Raw genomic sequence first — 27,938 nt, 5'->3', positions numbered from 1 at the left:
AACTTTAGCTTAGGTTCATATGAGAGATTAAAGCTATGTTTTAGTTAAGCCTCATTTTTAAAGTGAGTTTGAGGAATGTTTCTTGAGCTTCACAAACTGCGTTGTTTTTTCTCTAAGAAATTATGGGATTTTGATTAAATCAACGACACATTTTTCTTCTTATATTTAATTGGTTTTGAAGCCATTTGGACAGTAACTTCCAGCTTCAGGAGCGTCAGTAGTGCGACTGTGGAGGAAAATATTGATTTATTGGCTGGAAGCGTTTGTGAGGCTTTTCTGCATCAGTCTCCGGTCAGCTGAGCAGCAGCTGTCCCCTCGTGGCTTCCTGCTGCGTGGCTTTGCCCGGTGAGGCTGTGACGGGAGGACGGATCGCTCCATCCACCGGCTGCAGGGATGGCGGACCCGGCAGAGACTACCATCAAGGTGGTGTGTCGTTTCAGGCCGCTGAACAGCTCGGAAGTGGCTCGGGGAGACAAGTACATCCCCAAGTTTCAGGGGGAGGACTGTGTGCAGATCGGGGTGAGTGCGTGTCTTTCATCGATTTTATGGACAAAAATGAACTTTATTAGAAGCCATTCTCTGGAGATGATGGGGACGTGTTGCTCGACTCTGTTCTGGTTTCTAAATTCACAGTTTGAAGTAAAAAAAAAACTTTAGGAGTATGCGCGTCAGTAAGAAACAGTTGGCTCCAGTAAACACGTCAGAAGTAACTGATGTTCATATAAATGTGATTTATTCATTTTCTGAACGCAGAGAAATTTGCGTGATAAAACCAAAAACTTGCATTGGCACAAGCTTCCTCTGTGGACTTCTAAGTCTTCTTTGAATGTATCTGTGAGCTGTTTTGTCTTCTGTTCCATGCAGAGCATTTACAGTAATAGGTCACTTTATCAGGTGGCCTACACCTGCCCAGGGGCTTGTTAATGCGTATATTCAACCAGCCAATCACACGGCAGCATGTAGTCATGTGGACGTGGTGAAAACCTGAAGTTCAAGCTGAGCATCAGAATGAGGAAGAAAGAGGATTTAAGAGACTTTGAACGTGGCATGGTTGCTGGTCTGAGTATTTACTGGGATTTCCACCTACAACCATCTCCAGGGTTTCCAGAGATGGTCTGAAGAAGAGAAAACATCCAGAGCAGCAGTTGTCTGGACCAGGATGCAGCAGAAGACACACCGGGTGCCTCCTGCCAGCTAAGAACAGGAAACTGAGGCTACAATTCACACACACTCACCAACACTGGACAATAGAAGATGGAGAAACGTTGCTGGTCTGATGAGTCTCCATTTCAGCTCCACATTCAGATGCTCGGCTCAGAATCTGCTGGAAACATCATGAAAACATGGATCCATCCTGCCTTGGATCAACGCTTCAGGCTGCTGCTGGTGTAATGGTGGGGGGAGATTTTCTTGGCCCACTTTGGGCCCCTTAGTACCAACGTGGCCTGGTTTAACCACCACAGCCTACCTGAGTATTGTTGCTGACCATGTCCATCCCTTTATGAGCACAGTGGAGCATCTTCTGATGCTACTTCCAGCAGGATAATGCACCATGTCACAAAGCTCAGATCATCTCCACCTGCTTTCTAGAACATGACGATGAGTTCACTGGACTCCAACGGCCTCCACAGCCACCAGATCTCAGTCCAGTAGAGCAGCTTTGGGATGTGGTGGAACGGGAGATTCTCATCATGGATGCAGCCGACAAACCTGTTTAAGTGGTTGAGCTTCTTATTAATATCGTCTCCCTTTTCCCTGAACATCCTGTTTTTCCCCCGAGCGTGGCTCTTAGGAGAATTAATATTGAATGTGCGTCTTTATTCATTTCTGCAAACAGCTTTAATACCTAACGTGGTGTGAAGGGTAATAGTGGATTGTGTACAAATGTCTCACATTTCACATCATTTCCTTGATTTAATCTGGACTGTTGGTGTTGACGTTTCCCGTTTTTCTAGATTTAGTGCGTAAGCCTGGGTCAAAGTTGTTGTAGAGGTAGGAACATTTTCCCGTCAAGCTTGGTTTTTATAAATCCCAAAAGTTGACTAGAACTGGCGTACGTCGGTTTTTGTTCCTACGCCAGTTTTATAAATGATGCCACTGGTCTTAGTGAGGACTGGAGTACTAGGATCTACTTTCCTGGATCTTAGTGAGGACTGGAGTACTAGGATCTACTTTCCTGGATCTTAGTAAGGACTGGAGGTCTAGTATCTACTTTCCTGGTCTTAGAGAGGACTGGAGTACTAGGATCTACTTTCCTGGCCTTAGAGAGGACTGGAGGTCTAGGATCTACTTTCCTGGTCTCAGTGAGGACTGGAGGTCTAGGATCTACTTTCCTGGTCTTAGTGAAGACTGGAGTTCTAGGATCTACTTTCCTGGTCTTAGTTAGAACTGGAGTTCTAGGATCTACTTTCCTGGTCTTAGTGAGGACTGGAGTTCTAGGATCTACTTTCCTGGACTTAGTGAGGACTGGAGTTCTGGGATCTACTTTCCTGGCCTTAGTGAGGACGGGAGTTATAGGATCTACTTTCCTGGTCTTAATGAGGACTGGAGTTCTAGGATCTACTTTCCTGGTCTTAGTGAAGACTAAGACCTGGACTAACTGCGGGTGTCTGATGGACTTTTTAGGGAGACCTGTGAGGACAGCATTACAGTAGTCCAGTCTACTAAAGATAAACGTGGACCAGTTTTTTTAAATCCTGCTGAGTCACCAGTCCTTTAATCCTCCAGATGTTCTTTAAGTGATAACAGTCTGACTTCACAGCTGTCTTAATACAACTGCTAAAATCCAGGTCTGAGTCCAGGACTACTCCCAGTTCTGAGTCCAGGACTACCCCAGGTCTGAGTCCAGGACTACCCCCGGTCTGAGTCCAGGAATACCCCCAGGTCTGAGTCCAGGACTACCCCGGTCTGAGTCCAAGACTACCCCCAGGTTTCTGGCTTGGTTGGTAGTTTTGAACTTTGCTGTTTGTAGCTGAGAACAGACTTTTAATCTTTCTTCCTTTGGCTCCAAAAACTATTATTTCAGTTTAGTGTTCATGTAACTGAAGGAAGTTCTGGCCCATCTGATCTTTAATCTGATCCATGCAGGTGATCAGAGTCTGGATCGGACTGTAGTCTCCTGGTGAGATGGTTATGTAGATGTGTGTGTCATCAGCATAACTGGTAACATGTTTAGTTGTTTATTATTATTATCTCATACGATTATAACTGATGGTTTGATTCTAAACTCAGAGTATGAGAAGATATGAATGGAGAAGGAAAGAAACTAGTGTCTGACTGTAAGTGAACCAAAGGAATAATGTTTTGGAGCATAACATTATTATGAAACACAGGTATGTGTGATGGAGATAATTGGAACCTCAGAGACTACATGCTGGTGGCGGTGGAGTTGGGAGATGGTTAGGATGCGCCTGAGAGCCCAGATAAAGAAGGAGTTCCACACAATCAGTCTGAAAGGCGAAATGATGGGTGTAATATTTAAAGAATGAAGACAGCAAAATGATGGCCTCAGAGGAATCAACTAAAGATATTCAAACTGAGAGGAGTGACATGGGATTGTTTATCTTTACTTCAAAGATCTACTTTTCATATTCAGTCCTCTATGAACTGATGCTGATACGAACTGATCGTATTCTCTATACAACATGCAGTTTTGTGGTGGGAGTGCCTGATACTGTCATATTAATGATGGCTTTTCTTGGACCGCTTTATTAAGAAAGCCACATGAAGAGAGTTTTTGCCTCCGCAGGGCTGGGCGATATGGCCTGAATATAAAATCTCTGATTTTTTTCTAACAAAATCCAATTAACAATTTTAATTGATTTTTTTTCCTTTTCTCTCTTAAAAACATATTAAATTTATTTAAAAATTATATTAAACTTATATCTTTTGCAAGCAAAATGTGTTTATTTATTTATATGAATGAAGAAAGTAAATAACATAACTTTTCCACCAAATAAACTGCTTCTTATCTCGAGATGCAACACAACTGCATCCGTCATCTCTTTCCATCTGGATCCTTATCATACACGATCCCCTGTGGAAATACCTGCCCTGATGTAGGTGGTCTGGTACCGAGAGTTGGTGGCTGAAGGCTTCTGCAGCATCTGTCTCTGCAGTTAAATGCAGTGTGATTGATGTCTCGCTTCACTGCGTTCAGACGAACACCGTTCTGGTGTGGAGGGAAGGCTGAGTTTGCTGCTGACTGCAAAAGCTCCAGGAGAGCGTTTGCTGTGCATATAAGAGGGAAAAGTCCAGATTGTCATAAAAATAAGCTGTCAAAAACGGAAAATGACATTAATCGATGCATTGATTAATCGTCCAGCCCTACTCAGTAGAATAAAACTTCTGGATTTTGTACCTTCCATTAGCTGAATTTTTTTAAATGACGCTCAAAGTCCACACCAAATGGAGTTATTCCTTCTCACTATAGACTGAAAAGCCATGTTTGTAGTCCAGGATTTTCTTCCCTTGCTTGTCCACACTACAGTTTGATTTGGTCAGCAGATGAATGTATTTTGTGCTCTTATTCCACCGTTGTGGCATCAGACACCATTTTCACATGCAGTCGCTGTGGCAGCCACTAGAGGGCGTATGTTCTTTGGACACTAATTTCCTGTGTGATGCCTTCTACTGAACGAATGTCACCCTCTCTGCCACAGAAGCAGAAATCTTACCTAAAATTTCTGAAGACCTGATGCTGAAGTCTTAGCAGACATAAACAACTGGAAGCTCAAACTGGTGTTGATACGACTCATTGCAGGAGTTTTTACATAAAAGCAAGCTGAAAATGTGATGAGGAAAGATGCCATGACAAATGGGCAAGCTGTGATCATTCAAGTCTGTCTCCACCTGATCTGGTGGACTATAAATGATGGTGGACTACATGATCAGAGTAGTTTTGTGTTTAACCTCTAAGATAACTTCTTTGCCTCCTGTGAATCTCAGTCATTCCTGGTGCAGCTTGGGCCTTTTGCTACTCCATCCACAAATCAAGGCTTCTCCAATAATTTTCAATGGCCTTACCATTTGAGAATATGCTCTGTCATGTAAAACATGTGAAATGTAGAAATACCAAAAGCTGAAGCATGTACGTCCTAAAGAAAGTAAATGTTTTGACATCTGACTGGCTTTAAATGGATGAAAGCATGAGCTTAAAATGTAGAAACCTGAAGCTCTATGACGTCCAGTGGTAGTTTTAGAGTTCAAAAGCAAATTGGAAACTAAAGTGAAGATTTGGCAAGTTTTTTCTTATGGGCCCGACCCACATACTCAATTCTGCTGCTCATCCCACAAGCGCATTTTCCATACAAATGTGGCCCCATTTAAAATGGAGATAAACAGGCTTTTCAACAATGTAAGAAATATTGTTGTGTAATCCACCAAATATTCATCTCCTTACTTTTTGTGAAAACACAGGGTTTGGCTTCAGTATTACGAAATACTTGGTTTAAGGTTGGGATGTTTTTTGTGACACTGGGCTGGTGTAATTGCACAGTTTATTTACATTTATAATAGTTTTTGAGAACAATAATGAACCCTCCGTTTTGTATTTTGCAGTATAAGTTGAGTAAAAATGTACCCAGTGTTTCTGTCCCCACCTGCTATCTAGCTGGCTAACATGTAGCTTTGCCTCCTCTTTCACAGGGTAAACCGTACTACTTTGACCGAGTCTTCCAGTCCAACACAACTCAGGTTCAGTTCTACAACGCTGTGGCTCAGAAGATCGTCAAAGGTAAGTTCTGCAGCTCAAACCAGATGTCGTCTCAGTGGCTGCCTCACAAATACCCTGCAGACCCAAGGGAAACAGTTAACTGTGAATATGTTATTTGTTTCATGATGCAGATGTTCTGGAGGGATACAATGGGACAATATTTGCTTATGGGCAGACATCTTCTGGAAAAACACACACAATGGAGGTGACATAACGATCAGCTGTTCCCACCGAATGAAATGCTTAAAACAGTGACTAAAAGCCAGAGCTTCTGTACTGCCTTATACTTTTGTCTTCTTATTATCATCTCCCTAAGGGGAAACTTCATGACCCAGACATGATGGGAATCATTCCTAGAATTGTACAAGATATCTTCAACTACATTTATTCCATGGATGAGAACCTGGAGTTTCACATCAAAGTATGTTACACTGCCTCCTCTCTGTTTGGTGTTCAGCTTCACACATTACACGAAGTCTCACTCAGAGCTTTCTCTTTGCAGGTTTCATACTTTGAGATCTATTTGGACAAAATTAAGGACTTGTTGGATGGTACGTACAGGGGATTCTTGTAGCTTGCCGTTGTTTTATAGACCCCAATACAGACAAAAAAATATGCCGATGTTAATTTTCCTGTGCAGTGTCAAAGGTCAACCTTTCTGTACATGAGGACAAGAACAGGGTGCCCTATGTCAAGGTGAGACATGTGATTTCACAAGTTTATCTCAGCCAGATGTCATGCCTTTATAACTGACAATCAAAAATGAGAAACACAGGGACGCTACATGTACTGTCCCACCCTATTTACAGCTTAGCATTTATATGATCAGATGACAAAGTAAAAACGGATCTTAAGTCAGTTTCTCTTCATGTCTCCCTTTAAGACCATTATTCTGCAGGAATAATAAACCGTCTCCTGAGCTAATAAGTGTTTCTCTGTAAACCGACCCTGCTGTAGGGGAAGTGAACACAGCATTTCCTTGTAATGCACATGTGTCTCCAGGGGTGTACTGAGCGTTTTGTTTGCAGTCCTGAGGAGGTCATGGACGCCATAGACGACGGCAAAAACAACAGACACGTGGCTGTCACAAGTGAGTTTGCACACTGAGCTCCTCTCATGGGCTCAACCTCAGAGTCTTCTGACTGCCACCACACTCCCACCAGTCGAAACGCTGGCTGTGCTCAACACACAACTAAACAAGATTTCTTCAGTATTTTTAATTTAGGGTTCATTGGCAGAAGTTTTTTTAGCGTAGATGATGTTGCTTCAAAGTTCTGTATTTAAAATTTCCTGAATAAAACATCAACATGGTAAAATCTTAGTTTCTTGCAGCAACAGATGATCCAGAATGATTGTGTGGATGTGTTCTATGTGCACGTCAGACATGAACGAGCACAGCTCCAGAAGCCACAGCATCTTCCTCATCAACATCAAGCAGGAAAACACTCAGACTGAGCAGAAACTTACAGGGAAGCTGTACCTCGTTGATCTGGCCGGCAGTGAAAAAGTAGGACTCCACCTCTACGTCTCCCACTCCTCTAGAAGCTCAGAGTCCAGCTTCCTCATGAGAATCTGATGTTTCACAGGTGGGCAAAACTGGAGCAGAGGGCACGGTGCTGGATGAAGCTAAGATGATAAACAAGTCCTTATCTTCGCTGGGAAACGTCATCTCGGCTCTGGCGGAGGGCTCGGTGAGACTCCTTGGTCAAACAGAAGGAAAGGCTCGGGGCCAGTTAACAGTTAACAGGAGCCAATTAAAAATAAAAAACATCATGCAGTGTTTATGATTTACACTCTTAAAAGAATAGAGTGATTAATGTATGTTATCTTATTATGTCATAAGAAAATAACTGATCAGACGCGGAAAAAGTATCTGCTCTTAATAACATGTCAGCATGTCGATACAGCCATAAGCATTGTTTGTTCTTCTATTTACCCTAACCCTAACCCTGACCCTAGCCCTGACCCTAGCCCTAGCCTAACCTAACCTAACCTAACCTAACCTAACCTAACCTAACCTAACCTAACCTAACCTAACCTAGCTGCCTGTTTAACAGTGATTTAGGTGGCATAAGGAAGGCTAAGGGAGCTAACGGTGCTTTGTGTTGATACATTTGTTCTTTGAACAACCTGAAGTCTCAGTTTGTTGCTTCTTCAGCTGCTCAGAAACATTCCTCAAACACGTACTTCATACATTATGTACAAAGAAAAGCCATCAGCAGCTTAGCTTAGCTTCCTGCTGAATCTTTGTTATGGTTGGTCGTCATGCTGTTCTCCTTCAGATTCTGGATGCTAATACTGGAGGGACACATCCACACGTCACCATCACCCCTTTACACCTGACCCCTGAGCAAACCCTTTAGAAATTCAACCAATTAGAGGGCCCTTCTCCCATAAACGTATATTTTCAAAGAGAGTATTTGTTCAGAGAGCGTTCTCTCTTGTGAAATATTTCCATCATATTTGGAGTTATGATGAGTGCAGAGCTTATCTGGAGGTGTCATGGTTACGAAGGAAATGATCCACTTTAACATTAGGGTTGGATATTTAGCGTATCAGAGAGAACGAATCTGATCCAAAGCAGTAAATGCTAATCTCAGAAGAAAATCCGGCTAATTTCTTAACAGTGGCCAGGGACAGAATTTTAATTGTATGTAACATAACATCTCACCAGGCTTACAATTCCTGGTCCCTGTCCTCTGTCAGAGCTACGTACCGTACAGAGACAGTAAGATGACCCGGATCCTGCAGGACTCGCTGGGAGGAAACTGTCGGACAACCATGGTCATCTGCTGCTCCCCTTCCTCTTTCAATGATGCAGAGACCAGGTCTACACTGCTGTTTGGACAGAGGTATGCAGGAGCTTCTCCCCCAGACTATTAAATCACTGCCCATGTCAACATCTGAAAGGCTTTGCCTCTCTGAAATGTTCCTTCTACATCAACTTGAAAATGAGCTCATATTTTCCATCAGATTGTAAAATGTCTCATTTTTAACATCTGATATGTTGTTTATATTCTGTTGGGAATAAAATATGGGTTGATAATTTGTAAATAGCTGAATTCGGTTTTTATTAACATTTTGCACAGTGTCCCAGGTTTCCTGGAATCAGGGTTGTACATGTAGGAGGTCAGGTAGGTGGTAGATAAAGGACTTTGGCTGTAGAAATTTTGTGGTAATTCACTTTGAACTTAAACAAGATCACAATTTTTTCTCTGTCTTTAACTAAGGTCTGAAATCTTGTTAGGGGAATATGCAGCAGTACTTATCATCCACTCATTTGGTCTGTCAGTGACCTACAGCCTGTCAGATCATTCTTCAGTGAAACCTCAAACATCCTTCATTTGGTATTAAAATGAGCTTCTGGCTCTTTTTTCTTTCCTCTTTGTCACCAGAGCAAAGACCATTAAGAACACAGTGACTCTGAATGTGGAGCTGACTGCAGAGCAGTGGAAGAACAAGTGGGAGAAAGAGAAGGAAAAAAACAAGACCCTGAAAAACACCGTGACCCGGCTGGAGAACGAGCTGAACCGCTGGAGGAGTGGTGAGGACCAGATTCATCTGCTCCTTTATGTTCTTCTACAGCAGAGATGAGCAACTCCGGTCCTCAAGGGCTGCAGTCCTGCAGGTTTTAGATGTTTGCCTTCTCCAACACACCTGATTCAAATGAAGTGTCTCTACTTGTTGTGAAACTTCACCCAACCATGTTGACCCATTAAAATGATTAAGGTGTGCTGCAGCAGGAAACATCCAAAACCTGCAGGAACACCGAATCTCTACAAAGACTTTAACCCCATGTACCATGCAAAATACGCACATGTTCCCTTTACTGCCCCCTGCAGGAGAAAGTGTGCCAGTGGATGAGCAGTTTGACAAGGAGAAGGCCAAAGCAGAGGTGCAGGCTTTGGACAGTGCACTGAACAACGACAAGACAGCACCCACACCGGTCCTCAGCACCCTGCCTGGAGTCAAACTCACAGATGCAGAGAAGGAGAAGTGTGAGGCAGAGATGGCCAAACTCTACAAACAGCTGGACGACAAGGTGATGGCACTGCATGCTCTACATGTTGCAACGCAAGCATGCTCAAAAGTCAGATCGGTATCAGAACCCAGTTGATCTGACAGAAATACTGATTTAGTTTGCTTATTGTTCATTTGCTTTGGGCAGGGTTATTCAACTCAGGGCCACTGTCCTGCAGCTTTTAGATGTTTCCCTGCTCCATTAATTTGAGTCAGGTGTGTTGGGCCCCTGACTAAGACCAAGACTATGGGCATCAATAGACTGAGTTGAATAGCCCTGGTTTAGGGATACATGAGGCCTTCTTGGTGTCCTCCTTACATGTAGTACTTCTTTGGAACAACAGATGGCCCCACCTGCTTCTGTTCAGTGTTATTCTCAGCTTGTGAAAATGAAAAGTGATTTTTATATTTCTCTCTTCCTGCCATCCTCACCTTCCTCCAGGATGAAGAGATCAACCAACAATCTCAGCTGGTGGAGACGCTGAAGCAGCAGATGCTGGACCAGGAGGAGGTGACAGTACTCTCCCCCTGCCCCATGCTTCCCCCAGTCTTTCCTTCCTCAAACACCTCAGGGCTCCACAGAAATCAGTTTTGGTTGCCTTTCTGTACACCTTCTTATCTCCTTCTAAACTTGGATACATTTGACTGAGGAGCATTTTGTTTAATCTTCCTTTAGTTGTTAGGTTCTTCTCGCCGTGACCACGACACCCTTCAGACCGAGCTGAACCGGCTCCTGGCCGAGAACGAAGCCTCCAAAGAGGAGGTGAAGGAGGTGCTGCAGGCACTGGAGGAGCTGGCCGTCAACTACGACCAGAAGAGCCAGGAAGTGGAGGTCAAAACTAAGGAGTTTGAGGCTCTGAGTGAGGAGCTGAACCAGAAGTCTGTAAGCTACTAAAAACTTGATGTGTTTCTGAGACTGTTCAAGGTGATGCCACTCTGAGTCCTTTGGTAATGAGTTCTGTCATCCAACCAGAGCTCCTTGGCGTCTATCGACTCTGAGCTTCAGAAGCTGAAGGAGATGACCAACCACCAGAAGAAGAGGGTCACTGAGATGATGTCGTCTTTACTTAAAGACCTGGCTGAGATTGGCATTGCTGTGGGCAGCAATGACATCAAGGTTACTGTTTCTTTGTTTTTTTGCCATGTGGAGAAAAGGGTCGACATCCTGTTCAGCCCAAACCTACCTGCTCATCAGTGGAACTTCTCCCTGTCGATCTGGTCATGTATAAAATGTTGAAAAAGACTTGAGCTTTTGGGTTATGAAGATAAAAGCAACAGGTTGAACCAAGAGAAGAAAAAAACATCTGTACACAGAAAACAAAACATCATGCCTCTTACATAAAACACTCGAATGGTAGTCTTATTAATAATTTTCTAATATTTCCTAAAACAAATTAAACACTCACTACTCTGTCCCTCAGTCCAGTCTCTCTAATCATGGAGAACAAGACTAGAGAGTAATGACAATGAAAATAATAATTAATAAAAAATAATAATAAAACTTCTTTTTCAGGTGGACTTGGGTCTGGACGACCTGGATTTGCCTACTGTGGACCTCCTAGATTTCATCAGTTTGGACGATATTACCTGAAAGATTAAAAAGACTAGAAACAATAGAAGCGACAGAATTTCGGGGAACCAAACAGAAATGAAATGAAGGAGATTTTGGCTCATCCAGGACATAATGTCAGAAAGACGTTGAGGTTTGAGGCTGTCTGGGATCTGTAGGGTTTTATCAGCACATTGAAGGTCATTAGCATGAATGTTTGTACTAGCTTGTTAAACTAGCACCAGAGGGGTATTGCACGAAACCAAGATAAGGGATTAAGCCGGGATATGTTGGTTATCCTGGCTGAATTTAGCCCTAAGTCGGTTGCATGAAAGCAGCTCAAACTAAACCCGGCCAAGTTACTGTGGTGATTTATCCGCTGCAGCTAGCCTGCTCCAGACCAGGCTAACTGCTCAGGCTAAGATTAATCCTAGCGAGTCACCTGCATGTCCAACGTCAATTCTGTGAGGAATTAATGTGTTTTACAGCATGTCCATGGTCTTCCTAAGTATGGCGCGTCATTTTAATCATCCAGTATTAAAATATTACATATACAGTCACTGTACATTTAATCCAAATCTGTTCGTAATCGCAGCAGCCTTTTTATATGGATTCGAGTTGCAGTATTATTACTCAGGCCAAGTGTTATATTGCTATGCTAATGAAGACTGCTCGTCAAAGTGCTGTCAGAGGTTTTATAAATATGTGTTTTATTGCATTAATTGAGATTACAAAACACAGCGGATGAGGTTACAAAGGTTGAAATCTGTGACGAGGGCAATGTAGAATATATAGGTCCAACTCCCCTTCACCTGTTCCCTCTTCATAATGGCTTGCCCTTTTTCGGAGGATGTGCTGGACGAGGAAGCCCGCATCCTCAGAAGAGCATTCAGACGTGAACGAGTCTTCAGGGACACTATATTATATTTGATTGTGTTCCATGTGCAGTAGAATTGCAGTACTTTGTGTACCTTGTATGAAGCGGACAGTTTCTGTGGCTGGGACAGAGTCAGTTATTGTCCCTCCCTGGATCCCCTCCATCACTGGCCTCCCTTTATTTAAATGGAGGCCAGTTCCTCTGCTGGAGTCACATCCTGGCTTGGTGGGTCGCCCCCTGTGCCAGTTTATAGGCCTTTTTTTAACTGCTACAATCATACAGACATTGAACATGTCAGCAGACACCTCATCTATTCACCTCATTTGTTCACGGTTTTCTACTTTGGAGTCACTTACCAGCCTGCAAAATGTTCTTATTTAATTTTTACTTGCTGCCAGGTCCTTTTATGGCCAGACAGGTTTGTCCTTTATGAAGGACAGAAAGATAAAATAGATAAAAACGTTACATGAGGAAAATAGATTAAATGACACATTGTGGATAATTGTTTGAACCTAATCATACTCTACATTTCCTGAGTAACATGCACCTGCTTGTCACTCTTAAAGTATACAACAGTTAGTGGATTTGAAAAGTAACTCCTTTAATTGTAGCCTAATTATGACAGTTCCAGTGGAGCACTGTTTATTAATTGTACAGTTTTTGACCACTTACGCATTGAGCCGGTCGGCTATTGTCTGCCAGGCTCTCTCGCGTTCTTTACTTATGGCATTGGTATTGCCTTTTTTCCTTATAATATCCTTAACTTCGTCAGAGAACTCCGTCAGGAGCTGTTGTTCAGCGGCCGTGACGTAGGACGCGCGACTTTTATCCATTTCCCCATCGGTGATTCTGTGAGCGATCGCGAGGTCTGCTTCAGTATGCCGTGCACACGCACTTATCCCAACTATCTTCACCTGGCTTAACCTAGCCGCACCTTCTCATCCTGGCTCAGCAAACGTGCAACCAATTAAGCCAGGATAGGCCGCGCAAGCTAGGTCAAGCTGGGCTTGTTTAATTATCCTGGGTTTCTTTATTCTGGTTTCGTGCAATACCCCTCTGGTCCATCAAAATTTCAAAACAAGGTCCTCAAACAGAAGTAGTCCACTAAACAAGAAGAGTTACATAAAACAGACAAGCTGAAGGAGCAGAGACTCGCGCTTTTAGGAATATTACAGTCAGAATAAGCAGGCTTCATCAGAAAACGCTGGGATAAGCAGCGCATGTTGCATCACAGCTGACCTAGACTTAAAAACAAAGGCGACGGCACCAACAGAGCTAAACTCAGTAGAAAAGGAAAACACAGCTGTGGTACAGGGTCAGCAGCAGTTTAGTTGGATTAATGTCTGACTCCCAAAACCTGAAATATAAAACAGAAACAGATATAAAACCATAAAAAGATGTTAACTGGTGGGCCAAACATAATCTGATATGTTGCTGTATGATTGAACACTTGTTTTCTTGTAATGCATCAGCAGGAAAGCAGCGGTCTGATTGATGAAGAGTTCACCGTGGCCCGACTCTACATCAGCAAGATGAAGTCGGAGGTGAAGACCATGGTGAAGCGCAGCAAACAGCTGGAGAGCACGCAGGCCGAGAGCGCACAGAAGCTGGATGAGGCCGAGGGGGAGCTGACTGCCTGCCGGCTCCGCATCTCCCAGGTAACCCTGCTGAAGACACCGGATGCTGTCGCCATAGCAACAGTGTAACAGTCAGCTAAAATGTCTGATCAGCATTTTAGGAGTTTTTTTGCAGATCAGACAAGCTGTCATGGAGTTTGTGGGTCTGATCTTTCCTTTTGGTGTCCAGCATGAAGCTAAAATCAAGTCCCTGACAGACTGCCTGCAGAATGTGGAGCAGAAGAAAAGACAACTGGAGGAAAATGTGGACTCTTTAAATGAGGAGATAGTAAGGATCAAAGCTCAAGGTGAGCACTGCTCTCTTTTGCTGCCTGACATGTGAAACAAACTAAATTTTCTTAAAGGTCCTATATTATCCAAAACTCACTTTCTAAATGTTTTCTAACATCATGTGTCCTCATAGCCTGTATGAGGCCCAGAAAGGAGAAAATTCAGTTTCTTCTCTCACTTGATCCACTTTTCAGCAAATGTGTGCTCAAACAGGTGAGTCTGACATCTTTCCCTTTGTGACCTCATGAAGGGAAATATCCACTCCCCCAGTAGTGGATACTGCCATTGACACGCCCCCCGGCTAGCTGCGCCTGCTACTTTTGGAATGACTGAAATTAAGGACCAAGGCTGAATTTGGGGTGATACACTTTGAAAACAATGTAGCTGGACCTCTGAATCCCTTATGTTATTGAAAAAATATAAAATAAGAACGGGTTGGGGGAGGTAGTTGCACTGGGGGCCGGAAACCAGAGCAGCTGTGCTGATGGGGGGGCTGCTGATCTTGGGGGATGCCTGGTCAGCCGCATCTGGGTGAGAGGTGATGAAGGTGGCTGGGGACGGCAGTGGGGGCTGGATCTGGGAATCGCTGTTCTCTGGTCCGTCGGGGACACCTCCCACAGGGCATGGTGGGAGGGAGGGGGGGCTGGGGAGTGAGATTGGGAGGTTTGTATGCTGCATTTGTGTTTATACTGTGTGTGTGTGTGTGTGTGGGTGAGGGCGTGTGTGTGTTAGGATGAGCGGGAATGTGATGTGTGTTTCTGTGTGTGTGTGGGGGGGGGGGTCAAGTGCACCTGTGGGGGGGGCCTGGGCAGGCCTGCCGTGGGTCTGGGCTCTGCCACTGTCCTCCTCCCCATCCTGTCATTCCCAGTTAGGCATGTGTGGGGTTGGTACCTTCTAGGGTTGGTGGTGGCTCGTTTGCTGCAGTACCTGTATGGCCCGGTCGTGGGGGGCGGCCTCTCCTGGCCTGTCTTGCCCTGGGGGACCTCCCGGGGAGCGGGGGTGCCTAATGCCACTAGAGGCATCCAGAGGGAGGTTCGCTTCCCTCTGGACTTACATCCCCAGACCCCTCGTCTTTCCTGCTCTCTCTGTCTCACACACACACACACACACACACACACACACACACCCACACACACACACACACACACACACACACACATATGGATTTGGGAGGCGTGCATGCCATGCAGGGGGAGCGGAAGGGGGCCATTCAGTGGTCTCCTCGGGTACACCCCATGGCGGCTCACCTCTCAATTTTAATTACACTTAGACACCAAAACACAAGAAACACAACACACAAACAACTCCTGGGGGGCGTGTCATGCGGTGCATGTCGGGCAGGGCCACTTAGGTGGCCCCGCTCCTGGCTCATTGAGCTTGAGGCTCGCTGTTCTCTGGTCCACCTGGGACGTCCCCCACAGGGCATGGTGGGTGGGTTATGTGTGATGTGACTGTGTGATGGTGAGTGCTTGTGGGTACGGCCCAGGGGAGGGTGTGAATGTGGGGTTATATGGGGTGCAGATTGGAGTAGGTGGGGGTGGGGGAGGGGGTCGATGGCGCCCTGGTTCCCGGGGTGTGTGGCTAGAACATCGGGGTGTGTGCTGGCTCACGCTGGGTTGTTGTCTCGGGGGGCCTGGTTCTCCTAGGCATGGTGCGGGCCGTCTACCTTTGGGGGGTGGGGGGGCCACCTCTGGGTTTGTTGTAACTGATACTTTTTGATGCCTCTTGGGCAGGACTTCCTTCCAAAAGAGGTTTTTAATCTCAATGGGACTTTCCTGGTTAGATAAAAGTTAAATGAATAAAAGGAACACCCTGGACAGGTCAGCCAGTTAAATGGTAGCGACTCAGTACATTTAAGGCCTGTTTATACTCTATGCAAGACGAATATGGAGCATTTCATCCATCTTCTGCACCATTTATGTGAGTAGTTTGGTCCATTTTCAGTGCCCTTGTGGATGTAGTGCTAAACCACCATCTAACTTACACATGAAAGTATGAAAGTGACGTTTGAAATTTCATACCTATGTACAGAAAGGGAGTATAAATAGGCCTTAAGTCATGTGGACGTGGTGAAAACCTGAAGTTCACACAAGCTGAGCATCAGAATGAGGAAGAAAGAGGATTTAAGAGACCTTGAACGTGGCATGGTTGCTGGTCTGAGCAGCAGTTGTCTGGACCAGGATGCAGCAGAAGACACACTGGGTGCCTCCTGCCAGCTAAGAACAGGAAACTGAGGCTACAATTCACACACACTCACCAACACTGGACAATAGAAGATGGAGAAACGTTGCTGGTCTGATGAGTCTCCATTTCAGCTCCACATTCAGATGCTCGGCTCAGAATCTGCTGGAAACATCATGAAAACATGGATCCATCCTGCCTTGGATCAACGCTTCAGGCTGCTGCTGGTGTAATGGTGGGGGGAGATTTTCTTGGTCCACTTTGGTCCCCTTAGTACCAACGTGGTCTGGTTTAACCAGCACAGCCTACCTGAGTATTGTTGCTGACCATGTCCATCCCTTTATGACCACAGTGGAGCATCTTCTGATGCTACTTCCAGCAGGATAATGCACCATGTCACAAAGCTCAGATCATCTCCACCTGCTTTCTAGAGCATGACGATGAGTTCACTGGACTACAACGGCCTCCACAGCCACCAGATCTCAGTCCAGTAGAGCAGCTTTGGGATGTGGTGGAACGGGAGATTCTCATCATGGATGCAGCCGACAAACCTGCAGCAACTGTGTGATGCTGTCATGTTAATATGGAGAAAACCTCTGAGGAAGGTTTCCACTACCTGCTTCATCTATCACACCAGGAATTGAGGAGGTTCTGGAGGAAAAAGAGGTGCTACTCGGTACTAGACGTTTGTCCTGATAGAGTGGATGGTGGATCTTTAGTTTCACTAACTATTCACCAAATTATTGTCGTCTTATAGTGCAAGACCACCTTAGAAACACTCGCCCTGTGTGTTAGAAGATCTTTATTTACGAGGTAATTACACAGTTATTCAGTTACAGTGTGTGTGTGTGTGTGTAATCACTGCCTTGTAGAAATTAGCTTAAATAGAATTTTCCATGTAAATCACGTTTGGTTTCTGTTTAACAGCTTCATTCATTCTGAGCTCGGCTGTACGCTAATCAATGCTTCACTGGTCATTTCCTGATATTTTCCTGTTATTTACAGTCAGTTTTTTTTCTTTTAGCCACCGAGCACATGATAAATTAATTCACATAAATTATGGAAAGTACTTTCATTTTTTGCACTGTTGTGTTTTTTCTGCGTTCTTGCTACAACAAAATGTTTTACTTTTATAAATGTTTGTATATTTTTTTTTTTTTTTTTCAGTTTTACATTAACGACCATGAGTAAAGCCAAACGTCTTCTCGGCCTGCTGGAGGTTTTTATTGAACTAGCCTTGCTCTGTATGGACGGTCCACGCCTCCATTAATTTATGACACCTGGTGGGATATAATGCCTTACGTTATGTTCTCTGAATTTTAACTGTCTGATAAAGATAGATGAAGGTTTAAACATCCCCTTCACCTGAAACTAACAGTGAGTTCTCTTCAATCAGTAATGTATAAACACACAAAGTAAGGACATTGGTTTGTGTTTGATTATTTCTCTTGTTTTATAAAGCAGCTGGTGTGGTTTTATACATGGCTGGAAACCTTTACACTGAGGTATAACTTGCTTCTGTGGAATGAACAACACAGTTAAACGTGTGCCAAAATCTCCTTCAACATCCTGTTGATAGTCAACCAGTGTGGTTGACCTTCAGCGACCCCTGGTTGAGGATTCCCAACGTGAAATGTGACCGGGTGGGGGACCAGCATGAGGAGCCAACCTTTTATCGCTGTGTATGGATCTTCCACACTACTGAGGTCCTTGACAGTGGAAAACGAATGAGGTGTAAAACTGGTGGATATGTGTTATTTTTTCCTTCAAACTGGGAGAGTGCAGTCAAGAGTGAATCCCAACAGGAGAATATCGGAGGGACATTATTGCCCATTCCACACAGACACGATCCTTACCTGTTCTGGCTCGTAAAGGTGACTAATCAGGCTTTCCACTGACGTGTAATACAACACCATGGTATTAGTAAGGGTGATAAACAAGCAACTAAACACAAATTTCCTTCATTTCTGTGCAAGGTTTATGTAGTTAAAGTTTACTTTGGGGTTCTCCAGGTACAACAGACAGAAATGAGAGTTTTACTTTATCCTGCTCAAAATATATTTAATTTTCTCTGTTATAAGACGTGACATCTTTTATTTAACACAAACATTTTTGTGTGCCTGCAGAGAAAGTGAACACCATGGAAAAGGACAATGAGATCCAGTCTGCTAATGAAGTGAAGGTACTGTGACATGCAGCTGGCGGTTAGGAAGTCTGCTTTCAGGATTCGGCTGACAACACGTTGCTGTGTTTGCTGCGTTCAGGAAGCTGTGGAGAAGCAGATCCAGTCTCACAGAGAGGCCCATCAGAAGCAGATCAGCAACCTGAGAGATGAGCTGGACAGCAAGGAGAAGCTCATCACGGAGCTGCAGGAGTAAGCCGGCACATCTGTAGATACCTGGCTTTTTCTGTGGGGACGTGTGACCCGGTTGTGATTCTGTCTTTGGCGTCTGTGCAGCCTGAACCAGGAGATCACGCTGGAGCAGGAGAGGCTGAAAGTGGAGCACGAAAAGCTCAAGGCTGCCGACCAGGATAAGAGCCGCCAGCTGCAAGAGCTCATGTAAGCGCCCCACGTTTAGTCAGCAGCACAAACTCTTGTCATGGCTGGATGGATGTGCTCATCTTAGCTGTTTGATGCTGCAGGGTGCTGCAGGACAGACGCGAGCAGGCCCGGCAGGACCTGAAAGGACTGGAGGAGACTGTGGTATGCTTTATTTTATGATTACAATTTTAATCAGATTAATCACAGCTTACAAATCAGTTGATCATGATTAATCAACATTGGCAACTATGCCTGAAATACACTCCTTTTTACTGTATTATATCAACAGAAAGAAGCAATGCTCTCTTGGGGTTCAATATTACATAAAATCATGACCTTAAAAATATGTATCTCATCTGTGCCCCCCTTTTCCTGTTTAGTGTGCCACCTGGGTCCCTCTTCCCCCACCTGGGTCCCATCTAGGTCCCACCTGAGTCCCTCTTCTCCCACCTGGGTCCCACCTCCCCCACATAGGTCCCACCTCCCTCACCAGGGTCCCACCTCCCCCACCTAGGTCCCACCTCCCTCACCTGGGTCCCACCTCCCTCACCTGGGTCCCACCTCCCCCACATAGGTCCCACCTCCCCCACCTAGGTCCCGCCTCCCTCACCTGGGTCCCACCTCCCTCACCTGGGTCCCACCTCCCCCACATAGGTCCCGCCTCCCTCGCCTGGGTCCCGCCTCCCCCACCTGGGTCCCACCACATCCTGAAGATGTTTTAATGCTATTTGACCATATTGTGCCAGAAACATGGCATTAAATGATAAAAGGACTGAAAACGTGTCCTGAAAGATTAAACTGTGTTATAGAAGTATGGACTGTGTGATGGCATCAAAACATGTTTTTAACTACAAAAACCTTTCAGAGTGAAGAGGAAAACGGGTTTGTTTCGATCACGTATTTAAAAGATTACATTAAATGTGATGCTGACTAGTGATGGACCACAAGCATCAGGGATTAAGTCTCATCACCACAAAAACCACAAAGCAGCTACAGATCCTTCTGTCCTGGGGATTGACTTATAACCCTTTAACCTTCAGACAGTCACACAGACAGTGTGTGTCTGTGTGTGTCTGTCCACTCTCTTGTTTTTAAAATTACCTCTCAAATGGGATTTCTAATTTTGTCCTGCAGGCTCGGGAGCTGCAGACCCTTCACAACCTGCGGAGGCTCTTTGTCCAGGATTTAGCCACAAGGGTCAAAAAGGTAAAAAAATACTCTTACACTGGAAAAAAAAATGTAATATTACAGTTGCTTTCCTGTATTATTTCACCGTTTTTCCCTGTATTTTCAAAATATGGCGAAATACAATTAAAAAACAGACTGTCGATTTACTTTAATGTAAAATAACACGAAAAACCTGTAACTGTGAAAAAACATAAAATATTTAAAAGGAAATAGAATTTAACATAAAAAGATTTGTAAACAAATTTATAGTTAATTCAATAAAATTTCATTTAAAAATATTTTAATTCAAGTTTAATCCAGTTAATACTTTTTGTTGTTTTACTATTAATGTATTTATACAGTTAATTTATGTATATTATGTGTACGTATCGAGTACATGCAGTGTTGGCCTAAAGGTTTAGTGGTGAACTTGGGACTAGAGTACCTGGCGTGGCAACAAAGGTGAATCACTGTGGGCCCTTGAGCAAGGCCCTTAACCCCCAACGTCTCCCCGGGCACCAGGCATCCCACTGCTCCCAAAAATAACTAGAGATGGGTTAAATGCAAAGGACGAGTTTCCCAACTGGGCTCAATAAAGTATATTTTATATCAAATGTTTTGTTAGTGATATCATTTTATTGCATTAAACACTGACTAAACACAAGAACATTTTATAAAATTGTATCAATAAACCAACTAATAATAGTAATCATGTATTTTGTATTTTATTTAAGGGTAATTTAATTATTATTCATGCTAACGTCTTCCCTTAAACATTAAAATGCTCTGAGATCAGCTGACCAGATGCTTTTACTGCCAGACGGCTCCTCGTCTTCTTGTTTTTAAGTCTCATTTAAAAGCACTTTTACTCTTTGGCTTTAGAGCAAGTGAGTTGTTTACCCTTCGTGTACTTGTGTTATTTTAAATTTCTTATAGCTCCTATGTGGTCATTTATAGGCTTATTTGCACTTTGATTCCTGTTCTTTGTTTTTAATCAGTTTTTATGCTTTTTTTATTTATTGTACTTTGGTCAGGTGTTATGTTGTTTTTAAAGTGCTTTAGAAATAAAATTGTAAGTTAAAAGTAAAGAAATAAACTGCATTGTAATAAGTTTACCGTGATTATAAATCCCTGTCCTGTTTTTTACAGTATTTTTCTGGCTGCTGGAATATTCAGGTTGTTTTTTATTAGTCATATGCTTATTACAAACACAGCAAGGATGTTTGGATGCCAAACAACAAGGTAGAAATAGATGAATCAGACCATAAACTCATTCCAGGGTGAAGAAGAACCTGCAGATGACCGATGATCATTTTGGACGTTAATGTAAAAGACCGAAGCTCGATCGCTCGGACACAAACTCCCTCCTTCCCAGTTCTTCTGTATGGCTGAAGGAGCAGATCCAGTCAAACATCAGTTTGCTCCTAAGTCCCGGAGGTGCATTATCAGTGTAATCAGCATCATTTAATGTGTTTTGTGTAGGGTTTAGTCTGCTGTCTGATGTGTTATCACTAGAGCTCTGAGCCACAGCGTGTACTTGGAAAGAGACAAACATCTCCATATTTTTGCGCTTGCTGCACTCCATTTAATTTGCTCTGAGATAAAATTTTAATGAATCCAGGGAACGCAACAGACAGTGTCTGTGATAAGTAGGCCACCTGATTCTTCAGAGCTGTAAACGAGAGGCCCGAGGCCTCGGCGTGCCGTTCGTCTCCAGCCTTCAGCCTGGGAATGACGAGGTAAACAAAGGGAGACGGTACTTTTCCTGAAAGACAGAAAATCTGACCTGCTGTTACTCATCCATTCTGCTGCTTATTAGCTCATTCAGACACATATGAGATGCTTGTCACCACGGCTCGACACCAAGCTGCAACTACTGCAAATTAAATCAGCTGCACACAGTGAAAGTGATAAACGAATGCTGGAGGGAAGTGTGTTCATATATCAGCTTCAGCTCTCTGCTTTGCATGGACAGAATGCTCAAGACTCCGATGACACAGAGGGCAGCGCTGGCCAGAAACAGAAGATCTTCTTCCTGGAGAGCAATCTGGAGCAGCTAACCAAAGTTCACAAGCAGGTACAGCTGAGTGCAAACATGCCAGCATCTCTTAGTATGTCATGAGTAGAAGGGATCCATGTTTCTCCTTCTGTCTGAAGCTGGTGCGAGACAATGCTGACCTTCGCTGTGAGATCCCGAAACTAGAGAAACGCCTGCGAGCCACAGCTGAGCGGGTCAAAGCCCTGGAGGCTGCTCTGAAGGAAGCTAAAGAAAATGCAGCCCGCGACCGGAAGCAATACCAACAAGAGGTGGAGCGCATTAAGGATGCCGTCAAGCCCAAAAACATGGGCAGGAGACCATCTGCAGTCATAGGTAGGTGAAAACTACTGGACACCTGGGATCAAACTGAAGGTAGAGCGGGGTTGACTGTACACTGAAGTAAAGGAGATGCTAACCAAACACTAAACCTGAGCAAGACAAAAACAATAAATGTAGGAAAAGCTAAAATACCCAACAAAACAGAATCACTCAGGATCCACAGAAACCAAATCCTACCAACACAACAAAGAAACAGGTCCAGCAGTAACCGCTGGAGGCTGGATGTGGACAGAACCTTCTCTGTTTCCACCGAGGTCCTGCTGCTTCACCAGTTTACCACCCGACAATGTCATCAACCACTAAACAGAAAGCAGATAAATGGATTTTTCAATCTAAAACAAGGTGCAAAATGCAAATAGAACAATAGAATTCAATGATTTGCAAACCTCATCATCCCATATTCTTTCGTAACGATCAGATGTTGAAACGGAGACATTTTTAAAGTTTTCTGGAAAATATTGTGAATCTGATGCAGCAACACGTCTGGAAAAAGTAGTTCCAGGGTGATGTTCGGCATGGTGGAAAAAGTAGTTCCAGGGTAATGTTCGGTGTAAAAAGTAGTTCCAGGGTGATGTTCGGCATGGTGGAAAAAGTAGTTCCAGGGTGATGTTCGGCATGGTGGAAAAAGTAGTTCCAGGGTGACGTTCAGCACGGTATGAAAAGTAGTTCCAGGGTGACGTTCGGCACGGTGTAAAAAGTAGTTCCAGGGTGATGTGCGGTGTAAAAAGTAGTTCCAGGGTGATGTTCAGCACGGTATAAAAAGTAGTTCCAGGGTGACGTTCGGCACGGTGTAAAAAGTAGTTCCAGGGTGACGTTCGGTGTAAAAAGTAGTTCCAGGGTGATGTTCAGTACGGTGTAAAAAGTAGTTCCAGGGTGATGTTCAGCACAGTGTAAAAAGTAGTTCCAGGGTGACGTTCGGTGTAAAAAGTAGTTCCAGGGTGATGTTCGGTGTAAAAAGTAGTTCCAGGGTGATGTTCAGCACGGTGTAAAAAGTAGTTCCAGGGTGATGTTCAGCACGGTGTAAAAAGTAGTTCCAGGGTGATGTTCAGCACGGTGTAAAAAGTAGTTCCAGGGTGATGTTCGGCACGGTGTAAAAAGTAGTTCCAGGGTGGTGTTCAGCATGGTGTAAAAAGTAGTTCCAGGGTGACGTTCGGTGTAAAAAGTAGTTCCAGGGTGATGTTCGGTGTAAAAAGTAGTTCCAGGGTGATGTTCAGCATGGTGTAAAAAGTAGTTCCAGGGTGATGTTCGGTGTAAAAAGTAGTTCCAGGGTGATGTTCGGCATGGTGTAAAAAGTAGTTCCAGGGTGGTGTTCGGCATGGTGTAAAAAGTAGTTCCAGGGTGATGTTCAGCACGGTGTAAAAAGTAGTTCCAGGGTGATGTTCGGTGTAAAAAGTAGTTCCAGGGTGATGTTCAGCATGGTGTAAAAAGTAGTTCCAGGGTGATGTTCGGTGTAAAAAGTAGTTCCAGGGTGATGTTCGGCATGGTGTAAAAAGTAGTTCCAGGGTGGTGTTCGGCATGGTGTAAAAAGTAGTTCCAGGGTAATGTTCGGTGTAAAAAGTAGTTCCAGGGTGATGTTCGGCATGGTGGAAAAAGTAGTTCCAGGGTGATGTTCGGCATGGTGGAAAAAGTAGTTCCAGGGTGACGTTCAGCACGGTATAAAAAGTAGTTCCAGGGTGACGTTCGGCACGGTGTAAAAAGTAGTTCCAGGGTGATGTGCGGTGTAAAAAGTAGTTCCAGGGTGATGTTCAGCACGGTATAAAAAGTAGTTCCAGGGTGACGTTCGGCACGGTGTAAAAAGTAGTTCCAGGGTGACGTTCGGTGTAAAAAGTAGTTCCAGGGTGATGTTCAGTACGGTGTAAAAAGTAGTTCCAGGGTGATGTTCAGCACAGTGTAAAAAGTAGTTCCAGGGTGACGTTCGGTGTAAAAAGTAGTTCCAGGGTGATGTTCGGTGTAAAAAGTAGTTCCAGGGTGATGTTCAGCACGGTGTAAAAAGTAGTTCCAGGGTGATGTTCAGCACGGTGTAAAAAGTAGTTCCAGGGTGATGTTCAGCACGGTGTAAAAAGTAGTTCCAGGGTGATGTTCGGCACGGTGTAAAAAGTAGTTCCAGGGTGGTGTTCAGCATGGTGTAAAAAGTAGTTCCAGGGTGACGTTCGGTGTAAAAAGTAGTTCCAGGGTGATGTTCGGTGTAAAAAGTAGTTCCAGGGTGATGTTCAGCATGGTGTAAAAAGTAGTTCCAGGGTGATGTTCGGTGTAAAAAGTAGTTCCAGGGTGATGTTCGGCATGGTGTAAAAAGTAGTTCCAGGGTGGTGTTCGGCATGGTGTAAAAAGTAGTTCCAGGGTGATGTTCAGCACGGTGTAAAAAGTAGTTCCAGGGTGATGTTCGGTGTAAAAAGTAGTTCCAGGGTGATGTTCAGCATGGTGTAAAAAGTAGTTCCAGGGCGATGTTCGGTGTAAAAAGTAGTTCCAGGGTGATGTTCGGCATGGTGTAAAAAGTAGTTCCAGGGTGGTGTTCGGCATGGTGTAAAAAGTAGTTCCAGGGTAATGTTCGGTGTAAAAAGTAGTTCCAGGGTGATGTTCGGCATGGTGGAAAAAGTAGTTCCAGGGTGATGTTCGGCATGGTGGAAAAAGTAGTTCCAGGGTGACGTTCAGCACGGTATAAAAAGTAGTTCCAGGGTGACGTTTGGCACGGTGTAAAAAGTAGTTCCAGGGTGATGTGCGGTGTAAAAAGTAGTTCCAGGGTGATGTTCAGCACGGTATAAAAAGTAGTTCCAGGGTGACGTTCGGCACGGTGTAAAAAGTAGTTCCAGGGTGACGTTCGGTGTAAAAAGTAGTTCCAGGGTGATGTTCAGTACGGTGTAAAAAGTAGTTCCAGGGTGATGTTCAGCACAGTGTAAAAAGTAGTTCCAGGGTGACGTTCGGTGTAAAAAGTAGTTCCAGGGTGATGTTCGGTGTAAAAAGTAGTTCCAGGGTGATGTTCAGCACGGTGTAAAAAGTAGTTCCAGGGTGATGTTCAGCACGGTGTAAAAAGTAGTTCCAGGGTGATGTTCGGCACGGTGTAAAAAGTAGTTCCAGGGTGGTGTTCAGCATGGTGTAAAAAAGTAGTTCCAGGGTGACGTTCGGTGTAAAAAGTAGTTCCAGGGTGATGTTCGGTGTAAAAAGTAGTTCCAGGGTGATGTTCAGCATGGTGTAAAAAGTAGTTCCAGGGTGATGTTCGGTGTAAAAAGTAGTTCCAGGGTGATGTTCGGCATGGTGTAAAAAGTAGTTCCAGGGTGGTGTTCGGCATGGTGTAAAAAGTAGTTCCAGGGTGATGTTCAGCACGGTGTAAAAAGTAGTTCCAGGGTGATGTTCGGTGTAAAAAGTAGTTCCAGGGTGATGTTCAGCATGGTGTAAAAAGTAGTTCCAGGGTGATGTTCGGTGTAAAAAGTAGTTCCAGGGTGATGTTCGGCATGGTGTAAAAAGTAGTTCCAGGGTGGTGTTCGGCATGGTGTAAAAAGTAGTTCCAGGGTGATGTTCTGCATGGTGTAGAATCTCTTCTTCTAACATGTCTGGAAACATCTGGGAAGTGAGGAGACCAGTTGCTGGAGTTTTAGGAGAGGAATGTTGCCCCATTCTGGTCTGATGCAGGATTCTAGCTGCTCTACAGTCCTGGACCCTGGTTGCTGGATTTGTGCTTCCATCATGCTCCAGATGTTGTGTACTGGTGAAAAGTCTGGACTGCAGGCAGGCCAGTTCAGCAGCCGGACTCTTCTCCTGTGAAGCCATGCTGCTGTGATGAATGCAGGATGTGGTTCAGCATCGTCTTGGTCCAGAGAAAACGGCGCTGGTTCTGGATCCTGTTCACATCTGGCTTCTTCTCTGCATGATGGAGCTTTAACCTGCATTCATGGGTTTCAGGGTGAACTGTGTTCACAGACAGTGGTTTCTGGAAGTCTTCCTGAGTCCATGCAGTGGTTTCCAGTAGAGGATCAGGTCTGCTTTTAATAAAGATCACACCACACACAGAGATTCCTCCTGATTCCCTGAATCTTTTCATGATGTAGTATACTGTAGATGGTGGGATCTTCAGTCTTCACAATTTGGTGTTGAGGAACAAAATTTTAAATTGTTCCATGATTTTTACACTTGCTTTGTCTCAGATTGGTGAAGCTCTGTCCATCTTTACATCTGAGAGACTCTGCCTCTCTGAAATGCTCTTTTTATCCCCAGTCATGTTCCTGACCTGTTGCCAACTAATTTAATTAGCTGTCAAATGCTCCTCCAGTTACTTTTGGCTTGTAGCTGTTGCTTTTGCAGCCTCTTGTTGGCCCTGTTCCAGCTTTTTACAGCTGCCATCAGATTCACTATCAGCTCGTATTTTCCATGAAATTATAAAATATTTACAAAACTATACTTACTGCTGTAGTGATAGCAAGTTTCAGATGCTGGGAGTCTGTGTCATGAGAGGCAGAGACTTGTAGATGTGAAACTGATTTCTGTGCAGTTTGACCCCCCAAACAGACCGTTCTGCTGGTTTTGTTGGAGCAGTTTCTGATAATCACAAGGTTCTTCTCTCTGTCCGTACAGAGGAGCTCAGACTGAGCTGCAGACATCTTACAGATGGTGTTCTGTGTGTGAGTTTTTATAGACAACTTACATGTTTTTGTACAGACAGAATAAACTGGGTCCACTTTTCTAACCCTGCATGCAGCGTCCTCGGTGAAAGCATTCACGTCGATGCTGATGCAGAACCAAACACTGATTAAACATTTGCCATCGCCTGTCTTTCTGAACCAGCCAAACCCATCAGACCCGGACAGCTGCCGGGAGCTTCTCCACTGATCGGCCTCAACAGGTCCAACCTTATCCAGTCCATTAGAGGAGGAGGAGGAGGGGATGAAAGGTAAGAGAACAATTCACTTTGTTTTATTTCAGGTGAACTTGACACAGAAAGACTTTCCTGAATTCTGTTTTCAACAACTTGCAGCTGTGAATTATTTCTCTTTGTCTTCTCACTAACAGCAGTTAAGGATGCTGACAGACACCCAAACATGTAGCCAAGGCCCCCGATCAGCACCTGCTCCGGAGCTCCACCTGGAATCACAGAACAAATCTTCTGATGTCCAGAGCTGTATATTCTGTATATAAGCTGCAGCTAAAGCCGTGCATCTCCTCTCTAAGTAAACAAAACGAGTGGCTGTGTGTTTTTTTGCTGTTGTTTTTTTGCTGTCAGCAGCTTAGAAAGATGCTTTTATCAGACCTTGATGGAACAACCAAAGCTAGCCTCTGAAAACAAGGCTGAACTGTGGCCTTGATGTTCTAATCTCTGTTTCCCAGAAGACTCCTGGTTGACTGGTCAAAATACAAACCCAGTTACAAAAATGTTGGGACACTGTGTAAAATGCAAAAAATAATTAACATAAACAGCATCTCAGAGGTTGAAACTGAGACATTTCATTAAAAATATGAGCTCATTTAGAATCTGATTGCAGCAACACATCTCTAAAATGTTGAAACAGGAGCAGCAAAAAGCTGGAAAAGTAACTGGTACAAACCAGAAACACCTGGAGGAGCATCTGACTACTAACCAGGTTACCTGGCAGCAGGTCAGAGAGGCAGAGTCTCTTAG

At 44.2% G+C, this 27,938-nt stretch overlaps 1 protein-coding gene across 3 annotated transcripts; it reads left to right on the top strand.

The window, feature by feature from the left end:
- Positions 1 to 393: 393 nt before the first annotated feature.
- LOC121629376 (kinesin-1 heavy chain-like) lies at positions 394 to 27,918 on the top strand. 3 transcript variants are annotated; one of them, XM_041969106.1, is made up of 26 exons: positions 394 to 519; positions 5,647 to 5,734; positions 5,845 to 5,918; positions 6,030 to 6,134; positions 6,216 to 6,264; positions 6,354 to 6,409; positions 6,716 to 6,803; positions 7,096 to 7,220; positions 7,300 to 7,404; positions 8,420 to 8,565; positions 9,109 to 9,257; positions 9,556 to 9,755; positions 10,176 to 10,244; positions 10,410 to 10,616; positions 10,707 to 10,850; positions 13,632 to 13,817; positions 13,966 to 14,083; positions 18,374 to 18,429; positions 18,512 to 18,621; positions 18,706 to 18,807; positions 18,891 to 18,951; positions 19,924 to 19,995; positions 21,932 to 22,033; positions 22,114 to 22,327; positions 27,107 to 27,212; positions 27,335 to 27,918. In XM_041969106.1, exons 1-26 carry the CDS (start codon positions 394 to 396, stop codon positions 27,336 to 27,338), a joined length of 2,862 nt encoding a protein of 953 aa, XP_041825040.1. In that variant the 3' UTR covers positions 27,339 to 27,918. The 3 variants fall into 3 exon arrangements, with proteins under 3 accessions (XP_041825040.1, XP_041825039.1, XP_041825038.1); XM_041969105.1 differs by having other exon boundaries at positions 13,635 to 13,817; positions 27,332 to 27,917; XM_041969104.1 differs by having other exon boundaries at positions 27,332 to 27,917.
- The last annotated feature ends 20 nt before the right edge of the window (positions 27,919 to 27,938 follow it).

Source organism: Melanotaenia boesemani, chromosome 18 (assembly GCF_017639745.1).
Source record: "Melanotaenia boesemani isolate fMelBoe1 chromosome 18, fMelBoe1.pri, whole genome shotgun sequence".
Classification (NCBI taxonomy): Eukaryota; Metazoa; Chordata; class Actinopteri; order Atheriniformes; family Melanotaeniidae; genus Melanotaenia; species Melanotaenia boesemani.
This window is presented reverse-complemented; position numbering and strand designations above follow the sequence as displayed.